The 11,288-nt window shown below is 39.4% G+C and overlaps 1 protein-coding gene across 1 annotated transcript in view; it reads right to left on the bottom strand.

The window, feature by feature from the left end:
• Positions 1-3,153: 3,153 nt before the first annotated feature.
• TYR (tyrosinase) overlaps positions 3,154-11,288 on the bottom strand; it is a 52,874-nt gene continuing 44,739 nt past the window's right edge. The window contains exon 5 of the mRNA XM_062020369.1: positions 3,154-3,377. Coding sequence (XP_061876353.1) covers positions 3,154-3,377 — 224 coding nt within the window. The remainder of the gene's footprint in view (positions 3,378-11,288) is intronic.

Raw genomic sequence — 11,288 nt, 5'->3', positions numbered from 1 at the left:
TTGGATTAGTTGAAGTAGTACAGAGGAATTAAACAGTTATTTGTTGTAGAGTTTGAGTGGAGTCCTCAAACAGTCTGCATAAAAATCTTTGTGTTTATCTGACTTTGAAACCAATCAACATTTATTAAGTGAAAATTAAAATATTGGTGGATTTCCTCTGCTGCCAGCATTTATTTCTACCAGTAGAATGTTCTGGGTTATATAAAATACAAATTAAATGACTGAAATGACCACTTGAAATATTATCGTAATGTAATTCCTTTCCTCCTGCCTTTGCCTCAGTGCCAAGAAACATTTAAAATCCCTTGCATTGTGCTTGATTTTAATAAATTGTAAGGTACTGGAGAGTATTTATCTGCTACTATCTCAGATCATCAGTCCAAAGACATAGGAAAAAAAGACAACTTATTTAGATTTAAGACCAGAGTCTTTCACATGGGAGAGCAGCTTCTTTCATTAACAAGCCTGAACTTTGCTGAGCTGGAAGTGATTTTAGCCCATGCCTTCCTTAAATCAGTAGGCAATGGTCAATTTTTTAGCTCCTGAGGATGGGAGGATTGGATATGAGGGTACAGACCTTTGCTTCTGTTACTAGTGGAATACACTGGCAGTTTTATTGCGACCTTCTTGTTTGCCTCTATTTATGACTATTACTGTTCAGTCAAGGATAGTTAGGAGATTGCAAATGTCCTTGTGTGCTTCTTGAAAGCAGGATTTCCACAGCAGGGAAGAGATATTAACACTTTGATGTGAAAAATCACAGGACATCTCCTATAGAAACACCTGGAAACATCTGTTTTGGGTGGCCTCATTCTGTTTTGTGCCTCATCTGTGGAGCTGTAATTTCTGTAGTTCAGAGGACAATTCCAGTGCAATTCCCCTGAAATGGAAATGAATCCATGTAGTTGGGCAGCTGACAAGTACCAAAAAAACGCCTTCCAGTGCTCTATGGAGTGCTTCACTGGAGGCAGTTGTGAGACAAAACAGCACATTTCGGTGGCATTTACGCTTCTACAGTGTCATCCTTTCCCACTTATCTTACCTCCCTCAGCCTCTCACAGCCCCTGAAGCTGTTTGTGGTCCATGGAGTCTTCATGGTGCCCTGGTCTGCAGTTTCCAAAGACTTAACCTATCCTTTAACCACAACATTATCCTGAATACCTGGAATAACTCAGATGGCAATAAGTACAGCAGGTTTTCCCAGCACAAAAGACACGGCCCTTGCCCTGTTCTCTTAATTTCTTAAAAGAGGACCAGAAAGTGATAGAAATCCTCAGAACCAGACTAACAGTATATATAACTTTGGGACAGCTGTGAATTTATGCTTTTGACTGAAGATGAACTTTGAAACTATTGAAAGCTAGTTGGAGTCATCACCACTGAAAAATGAGTGATTCTTTTCAGTTAAGGCTTATCATATGTTTAGGTAACTTGTGTATTGAGTTTGTGTGCCAAGGTTTGAGGGCTGGGGAAAGCTACAGGGGTGGCTCTGTAGGAATCTACCAGAAGCTTCCACCATGTCTGACAGACCCAATGCCAGGCAGCTCCAAGAAGCACTTGCCACTTGGCCAAGGCCAAGCCCATCGGCAATGGGGGTAATGCCTCTGGGATAACATATCTGAGAAGGGAAATATCTGCTGCTCAACAGCAGCTGGAGACAAAAGTGAATATATGTAAGAGCCACAACACTGCAAACAGCCAGGTAGGTGCAGAAGGAGGGGAGGAGGTGCTCCAGGCCCAGAGCAGAGGTTCCCCTGCAGACCATAGTGCAGCCCATGGTGAGGCCCTGTCCCTGCAGCCATGGAGGCCACAGGGGAGCAGAGGACCCCACGCCTAAGTTGGGGGATGCCTGAAGGAGGCTGTGACCTTGTGGACAGAGGAGCCCATGCTGGAGCAGATTTTCTGTCAGGATTTGTGGCCTTACAAGGGATCTGCACTGGAGGAGGCTGTTCCTACAGCCCAAGGGAGGGACCTCGTATTGGAGCAGGGAAAGAAGGTGAGAAGTCTTCCTCCTGAAGTGGAAGGAGTGGCAAAGATTCTGTGATGAACTGACTATATCTGCCATTCCCTGTTCCCCATTGCACTCCTGTGGGGAGAAAGTAGAGAAATTTGGAGAGAAATTGAGCCTGGGAAGAAGAGAGAGGTGGAGGGAAGGTGGTTTGTTATTTTTTTAATTTTATTTTGCATTATCCTGTTCTGACTTTTGATTGGCAATGAATTACATTAATTTCCCAGAGTCAAGTCTGTTTTGCTGTGAGAGTAATTGCTGAGTGATGTCCCTGCCCTTATCTCAGGTGATGAGCCTTTGGTATTTTCTTTCCCTTGTCCTGCTGAGCAGCAGAGTGATAGAGCAGCTTAGTTGTGCACTAGGTGTGCCCACCACACCTTGTTTTGTTGTGTATGAGTTCCTGTATGGAATATATCTGTACTAAGCAACCAAAGGTCAACCATATTATGAGTGATTGTTAGGTAAAACTTCACAGAAGTGGACACGGTGAGACTAGATTTCATCTGCTACAAACCTCTCAACTCCCTAGATGAATGCAAGATAGTATAGAAGATGACTACTACAGTATTTGAGACAAGTGAGAAGTGGTTTCTGAAAGACCACTTTCTGCTGCTGATGGCATTCAATAAAGGACAAACAAGACATTAGGGGAGCTAGAAGAAAAATGTCTCTATGGGTCATTCATTCTGCTCAGAGGCACCACATATTTTTCTCACTAAAGTACTCTCTCTGCTCTTACATTCAAACACAGCAAATGCAGCATTGATGGTGCAGTCGTGCACCTCTCACTAAATCCATGCACCAATCACATCACTCGGGCTGCAGGGTGGGAGCCTACAGCTGTAAAAAAGCAAATAAAAGAGCAGAGAGATTGATACAGTAAAACCACCAAGGTACCAGCCAGTCTGGTTTCATGGGACCGTTATTTAATCAAACATAGGTGTGGTAACTTGTGTTGGATCTGGGAGATTTTTGTAGGAGTGCATCTGGTAAGGTACTACAACAGTGGAGGTTACAAGAGGCTCGAGGAGCAAGACTGCCCATCCTGCTTTGGCAGCACACCTCAACAAGGTGTTTGTAAACACAAATCAAACACTGAATGCTTGACTAGCACCTTAGTAACATCACTGAGTTACTGGAGGCCTCTAGAAATTGGACTGGTAAGATACATTGTTGTAATCTTCACTTTCTATGAGCAAGGGTTGTATCTCTGAAGAAGTTCCTTCTCTTTTCTTCCGGCAGGCCAGAATGAGCCCTGTGAGCACAGCAGTAATGAGGCCTCCGATCACAGCTGCTCCGACCAACCATGGCCAGATCTGGCGGGCTTGCTCAAGGTAGGGAATTAAAAACTCCTGGAGAGAGCTGAGAGCTTGGGAAAAAAAGAAAAAGGATCTTTTTACATGATGCATTGAACCATTCGTTTACAGAGGTTGTGTAACAGATAATACTGGAAGGCTGATAGAAAAAAACAAACTCCATTGGTAGAAATTGTATAAAGGTCAGAAACCATTTTAAACAAATCTCTTCAGTTATCATAGCCTTTTTTTCAATCTTCCTATTAAAAGCAAGAACAATACTCTTTGTGGTTTTATCGAAATTCTATCTATATCAAAAAGTCAATAACCCAAGAAATTTGACACAGTATGGCCAGAGGTCCTGCTAGCTCAACATCCTGTGTGCAACAATAATGGAAGCAGAGCTCTAGAAAGAGCTTAAGAACAGGTCAAGCCTATTGTGATCCTTTCACAAAATACTTACCCAGCCTCTAACAATTTGCAGCTCAGAGATTTCCTGAACCAGATGGGATGGTGTTGTACATAATAATAATTAGAGGACTTTTTTTCCCCATCAGCTTTTCTTTGAACTTTTATCGCAACTTTTTTGCAACAGGGAATCCAACAAGGATCTCTTCCTTTACTACAAGTTGAGTTGAAAAAAAAAGGCTTCTTTTCCCTGGTTTTGAACCTGCCTCCTGCTCATTTGATTTGATAGTCTTATGTGAGGAGAAGCTGCAGACAATTATTCTCTGGTCACTCTCTGCACAAGAAATCCTCTTGGTTTGGTGAATCCATTGCAACTTCTTACTGGTTGGATAATCAGCTACTTTCTTGCTTTGTGGTATGAATGTATGTGTCTATGTCTCTGTTTTTCTCACTATTGCTTAGTGAGTTATGAAAACACTCTCACTTCACAGGGCTCTCACTTCACTATAGAGCTTGGAAGGTGACCTGGTAACAGGTAACTCAACAAGCAATTGACCTGAATTAGAGAAATTGGAATACCTGTCTCCTTGGGCAAGGGAGGAGTTGGAATCCACATCTCCCAATTACTAGCTGTAATTAATATTATTACTTGTAATTGCTAGCTATTAGGGAAAGAAAAAGGTACCCCTATGGAGAGACCTGCTACGTTGGTTTATTTTTAAATAGTGTTCATGCATCTGGAGTGATTTAGATGTGCTCAACCAGATTGAGCGTGCTATATATTCTCACAAAGGCTATAAAATTCTTCCTCCATCTTGCATTTTCACTAGTGCCCACAAAAATAATACCATATATCTTGAATCAGGATGCTTCTGAAGTGCAGGCTGATTCATGCACTGTGCTCTGAAGAGAGGTTTTTGGTTTGCAGCGCTTTTAAGATTAATCTATCCTTGCCACTTGATGTCTGAATTCTTTTCTGAGATGTAGTTCTATTTTAAGATGAGTTTAGGCACAATATAGTTTGTTTACCCCTATAACTAAGCTTCACTTTGGGGAATGTTTGGTTACTATCTCTCTGGTCCTTATTTTCCAGTTAACCAAGCTCTGTATTCTGAGATTGTATTTGCAAGAGTCTGCACGTTCAGCCTTCTACTTATGACCTCATTAGATATATAAATGCTGTATAATATTAAGAATTTAAAAAAATAGGTTCTTGATGTTTCAGAGTGAACCCCATAAACATGTGGGGATGAAATATATTATCTCTTTAATCCTTCATTGCTCATCTGTCAAATGAGGACAGTACCATTCACTGAACCCTCTGTATTGTGAATATAAATGAATATTTCTTCAAGACACAGCCACTGTAGTGATTGGCACCAAACACAAGTGATAAAAGAAACATCTTCAGGACAGTGTTTTTCAAGTGTGCAATAAATTGAACATTAGACTACAAACAAAAGTAAAAAGGATTGGATAGATTTTTTTCTTAATGAACGCTGTCTATATTGTGTAGTGAATGAGGTGGGGTGTCTGGAGAAAAGTAGCATGCAATTAAAAATAATCACAGAATCACAGAATTATTGAGGTTGAAAAAGACCTTTAAGATCATTGAATTAACCCAGCACTGCCACAGCCACCACTAAACCATGTTCCTGAGCACCTCAGCTACACATCTTTTAAACACCTCTGGTGATGTTGATTCCACCACCTCCCTGTGCCAGTGCTTGATAATCTTGGATAGTTTTCCTAATATCCAATCTAAACCAACCCTGATGCAACTTGAGGCCATTTTCTCTTGTCCTATTGCTCGTTCCTTGGGAGAAGAGACTCTCCTGCCTTGCCACAACCTCCTTTTGGGTAGCTGTAGAAAGTGATAAGATCTCCTCTAAGCCTCCTTTTCTCTAGACTAATCACTCCCAGTTCCCTCAGCTGCTCGTCATAAGACACATACTCCAGACTCTTCACCAGCTTCATTAATCTTCTTTGGACATGCAAAAATGATGCACACATGTAGAGTTGGAGGACAAATTATGACTATATAGACAACTTTAATGTTGGCATTTCTTAATTTTGTATGCCTGACTTTGTAACTCCAATGTTTTTTTAGCTCAAATATTTTATGTTTATATTGCAAACATGTCTACATTAGAAACAATCTAATTAATTAAACTGTAATATGCACATGATAAAAGAAATTGTATACATAACAGGAACTTGATACTTTTCTATTGTTATGAACAAAGAGAATTATCACAAAATTCTCTTCCTTGAAGAATTTATCTTGTATATAAGGTTGTCTAAGGGACATCTTAAATTTGTGCTTTGTCCTTGAACTGTCTCTCTGCTCCATCAGCATTAGTTGGCAGTCTGAGCTAGCTTCTTCCTGGTAAAACATAACATGACTTTGAGAAAATATGTCACAGTTCACAGCAGGCCCTTTCAGAAGGGATGAATCTGTTTTATTATATCTTTATACTAATACATGTTCTTATCTTGCTTTCAACTTCAGTCTGTACAGTTTCTGTAATTAGCTCAAAGTCAAAAGTTACCTCCTGGCATCTACTTACCACACAAAAGCTGTTTGGCATTGTTATCATAAAGTTACCATGGCAACTCTTGGGTGTCAGATGATGGAGCACTTCAGGACACTCTATAATCTCTTAATCTGTGACTGTAACACAACAATAGACCTATGACTGGACTGGCTGCCTGTCCAAAATCATACAAACTGGGATTTCATGTATTCCATTTCCATAATTCTTTAATTTCTAACTGTACAGGACCCAAGTGTGCAGCAGCTGATGACTACCTGGGAAAAATGTCAAGAGGAAGATGGGGGAGGGTGTATATGTGCTGCTTTGTGGGAGACATTAGCCAATGCCAGTTTCATTCCTTTTATATCAGTGTTTAGAGTAAAATGATAATCCTCTCTGGAAGCTGTCATGAGCATTGATTAAAACCGCCCTTTCAGTCAATAGGTTCATGACAAAGCAAGAGGAAGCCAGGTCGGGCAAGTACTTGATATCTACCTTCCCGTTAGTGACTAATACCAACAATATCTCCTCATCTTGCTCTTTCTGATAGGAAAATAGCAGTGATTAACCTCAGCTGTGGTCTTAGCATTCAACTCTTGACATATTCTTTCTTTTCAAAAAGAGTGTTAGCTCTAGGTAACAGCAACAAATAATTTCTTACTCTTAAACACCTGATCGTTCTTTCTGCAATGTAATTTAAAAATACCAGGTGATCTATTTTGTGTGGGTTGCTGGATGTCATTGAAAGGTTAGGAAATCACAATGATGTAATTTTAAGGTGAAACAGTATGAGTCTTTTATATTTAGGGTAATAATGTGGACTTTCCATGATGATTGAAGAAGAAATGTGCTATGAACAGCTATGACTGAGCAACCTGAGTTGTGGTAATGTCAATGTGCAATTGCAATATAATGGAATTGAAGGATTAAAAGAAAAAATTAGAAAACTTATGTATTTTAGATATTCCTTCTATGTAAAATACAGAATGCCAAAGTCCCTCCAGGGTTATTTCCACCATTTCCTTTATATATTCACATAGCCCCAGAGCTATGCTTGCAGCCTTCCTTTTCCATTTGACATGCTTTTCTACTCCTAGTGTGTAGTTAATAGGCATTAGGTTTTAAAGCAAACCTCGAGACAGCAAAACCATATCTTTTTAGATCAAGCTTGCAGATGTTTTCTTACCCTGATGAGCAAGTTCTTTCTATTTGGTTTGTGCCATTTTTTGTGCGTATATGGTTCTTTTACTGTGTGCCTCTAGATGGTCAAAGGAAATAAGAGTGGGTTTGATTTCCACAATCAAAACTAGGAAGATGAGAGGAATTCAAGTTATGGAGCCCTTCAGTCTGTCTTGATGCAGAATTACTTGTCTACAGTGATGGAAAGTTCACAGCTCCCACAGGTCTCATCAGAACCTCCTCATTATTACTGCTTAGAAAGTCTTTTGTAATGTTATCTTCTGACAGCAAAAAGAGAAAGTCTTGAGAAGACTCTCAGTAATCTTCAAGAGATGCTGTGCAATGGGTGGTAGTGGATTGTTTATGGTAGAGCTACAGTATCTAATAGTGTAAACTCAAGCTGCTTCCTGTCAATTCTGCCTTCAGCCCAAGGTAAATCGTGAAACTATGGCCCACCCTTCATCACATGGCTGTCTCTAGAAAGAGTGAGAATCAGACTATTTCTACATAGCTAATGACAGCTTCATAATTCATTTTTCAGTGCTGGAGCTGATCAGAGTTGTCTCTGCCTGTTACTTCTGTGTAGTATCATTGCTGTGGAGTCCTACCTACTGATTGGCAATGATGGCACATCCACAGAGATGACAAAAAATTGATTATTTTGGAAAAGTGAGGGGACATAAATCAAATATTCCTGGGTGTATGTGTAAAGCAATACTGTTTACTTTTTTCTTTGACAACCTCTGCTAACACTTGTACTTCATAATTGCACTTTCATGGTTTGCTTATATAACTTCTCAAAAAAGAGATGAAATCTGGCTATAGGATAACTGATATCACAACACTATATGCAACTAGGGTGTTAATAACTCATGAAAAGATAGCTTCCTACTCTGAATGCCTTTCAGGAAAAGGGAAAAAAAATCCAACCTAGTTTTAAAAATCCATATTTCTGTCCCTCCAATAAATGTTATTATATAGCCATAAAAATATCTTCTCTTTTTTTTTCATAAGCAATATATTTTTGCATCCTGTTTTCTTTGGTTCTCTCCTTCTGTTTTAATTAACCTTAGTCTACGCTTCTTTATCTGAAGAAAATCAAGAGACTACTTTCCAAGGTAGCATTTCTCAAATATTGTCACTTTTAATTGCTTTCTGTTGTCATTTTATTGTGCATGTCACTGTTTTATCATGGGCTTCTAGATGTATAACATCACCGTTTCAAATTATGGCCAACAGTGTGGGCACTTGAGTCGGGAGAGTCAGCAGAGTCCCATCATGGTGGTACCATATTTGACAGCTGCCACACTGTGCACTCACCTGATGTGATTTTGCAAAATGGTTGCTGAAGAGCCAGAAATAGAAATGAGCTACAGAGTCTGGATCTGAGCTCTCCTTCTGCAACACATCCATGAGCAACTTGTCCTTCTAGGTTGTAATAATCACAAAGTTCTTACACCTGGCTATGCCCCTAGTGTCAAAGATCCTTACTTAAGGTGTCCAAAACCTGGTAGGTTCCTGCATTTATAATTGGATAGCTGCCTGCTTTTAAAAAAACAAAAGAAGAAAGTGAATTTCCCATGTACACATGTAGTGGTCATCAAATTGTTCCCACTGAAAAGGGGAGGTTTTCTGGGGAAAATCGTGACTGTGACTAGGGTTTTATCCATTCCTATTTCTAGAAGGAAAACAAAAAAGTAAAATAGAAAAGCCTAATTCCAGGCCCTGAAATGTACTTGCCACAGAATATTGTTTTGGCATCTATTGCTAGGTGGTGCCGTTAGTCTTTAAAATCTTTCTAACAAGCTAACAAATGCTTGTTTTCAGTAAGCCATGTGGGTTATGGTGGTTTTACAGTGCATAGCTCTGGTGTCAGGGAAAGCTGGTTGTCTGCTCTGGTTTCTGCTCGGATCAGCTCCTCAGTAACCAGACTTTGACATGTATCTTTGATTCCTGAGGGATGGATTTCCACACGCACTGTTTGTGTTCAGGGCTGCTGTATGTATGAAAAGAATTGAAGTTGCAATTAAAATAACCACATACTGTCACACACGGATTTGCTTTTCCGTAGAAAGCAGAAGTCTAGGCATCGGCTTTTCCTCAGGGGAAAAGGAATATAGTCTAGCATTAAAATGCCATTTTGTCATTGGATTATTTCCAAATTTATTTCTTGTAAGTAGTCTCATCATGCTTTGTGTCCTCCGTGTGCTCTGTGCTTCCTCTCTATCAAAGCACTGGTGCTGCAGCTCAGAATGGTTCCCCTTGCTGCTTTCTTTCAGTTGCTTCCTTTGAAAGCAAGTAAGGCAGGACACAGGACAGAGCCAGGTTTTGAATGCTCATTCCTCACTCCATCCTGTCTGCTTCCTCTGCCTTTCCTCTTCCATCTCCCATTTGGAAGATCCTCAGAAATGCAGCCTCTTCTCCACAACACAGATTTTTATGACTATTGTTTTCTTTTCCTTTGTAACTTTTTTCTATTTGTCTAGTAAATTCTGTCTGTCAGTCACAGACTTTCTATTCTCCCTTGAGTACATAAAATCTTTCAGAGTGGGTAAGCAGGCTTTCCTGCTTCAACTCCTCTACCAAGAAATTCCTGTTTACTCCTATATTGCTCTCACCAGGAATCCAGCATTCCTATCTGAAGAAAAGTCTGTACGTAAACACTAGAGTAGTGAAAAAAATCCATATCTACATTTTGGGATTCCAGCCATTTTCCTTTAGTATCCAATTCTTCCCTTCAGATGAGAAAGAACTTCAGCTCTCTTCTCAGTGAGATTAACAAGGGATTGAGCAACACCTGAGGATTATCTGGACTTTCTAAATTAGGTTGAATTTCACTTTTTGTGTTGCTCTTTCAATATGATTAAGGAACTAATTTCCCCACCTCTTTGTTAGAAACATGGGCAGAATTTAATAAGAATTTCATTTTCTGGGGACTGTGTGCTCCTCTGGGAAAAGGGAGGAAACCATGAGGCAACAGAAGTGAGTTGACAAATGGTAAATTATTTACTATTTACTTCCTTTTTCAGTACCAATTCATGATTCAGTACTTCTGAAAGTCATGGTATTTGGCACTTCTTTTGAGTGGTACGATTCCAGTGATAATGTGAGTTTAGGAAATTAATGGTTTTCATTAAAAATATGTATAAATATTTCTTGATAAATACATAGATATATTCAACGTATCAGTATGTTCATAAATAAATGGTCTTGCTTAGGAATTAAATTATAGCAACATGAAAAAAAAGCAAAAAACCTATTCAGACTAAAATAATATATCTGAGAATACATTTGAAGCATTTATTAGATTATTTTCTGTCTGGAGTTGGCTAAATTTTTTATAGTTTGTTAGGAGAAATATTGACTTCTGTCTCTCAGCTACAGTACCAAAACTACCTTAAACAATTGTACTAGAGGGTTGTAGATTCCTTTCATTGCACATTCTGGATGACTGTAAATTACAAGCTAGATTTTATCAGTTTATCAAGTATGCAAAAGCCACACACCCTTATCAGTAAGCAAACTTTGTCAGAAAAGCAGGGGTACCTTGAGAACTGATATTGTTTTGATAGAGGCAAAACAAAAGTTATAAGAATGCTAACACTGATAAAATGTCCCTGGTTCTTTTGCTGTATGGTTAGACTTTCAGCTCTTAATTGCCTTTGAACTGAGAAGATATGTTCACAGAGTGTTTTCTGCCTCAAACAGGAGAATCAAATGTGCCAAATAACTTACCTGTTCAGGGGCCAATGCATTCAGGGATAACTGCATTCCACATCGTGGGTAGCTTTTGACAGTGTTGAACTGCCAAAGAGATGTGTCTGATCATTCCAATTGCCTAGTTTTATAACGGATTGGGCC

Source organism: Colius striatus, chromosome 1 (assembly GCF_028858725.1).
Source record: "Colius striatus isolate bColStr4 chromosome 1, bColStr4.1.hap1, whole genome shotgun sequence".
NCBI classification, from domain to species: domain Eukaryota; kingdom Metazoa; phylum Chordata; class Aves; order Coliiformes; family Coliidae; genus Colius; species Colius striatus.
This window is presented reverse-complemented; position numbering and strand designations above follow the sequence as displayed.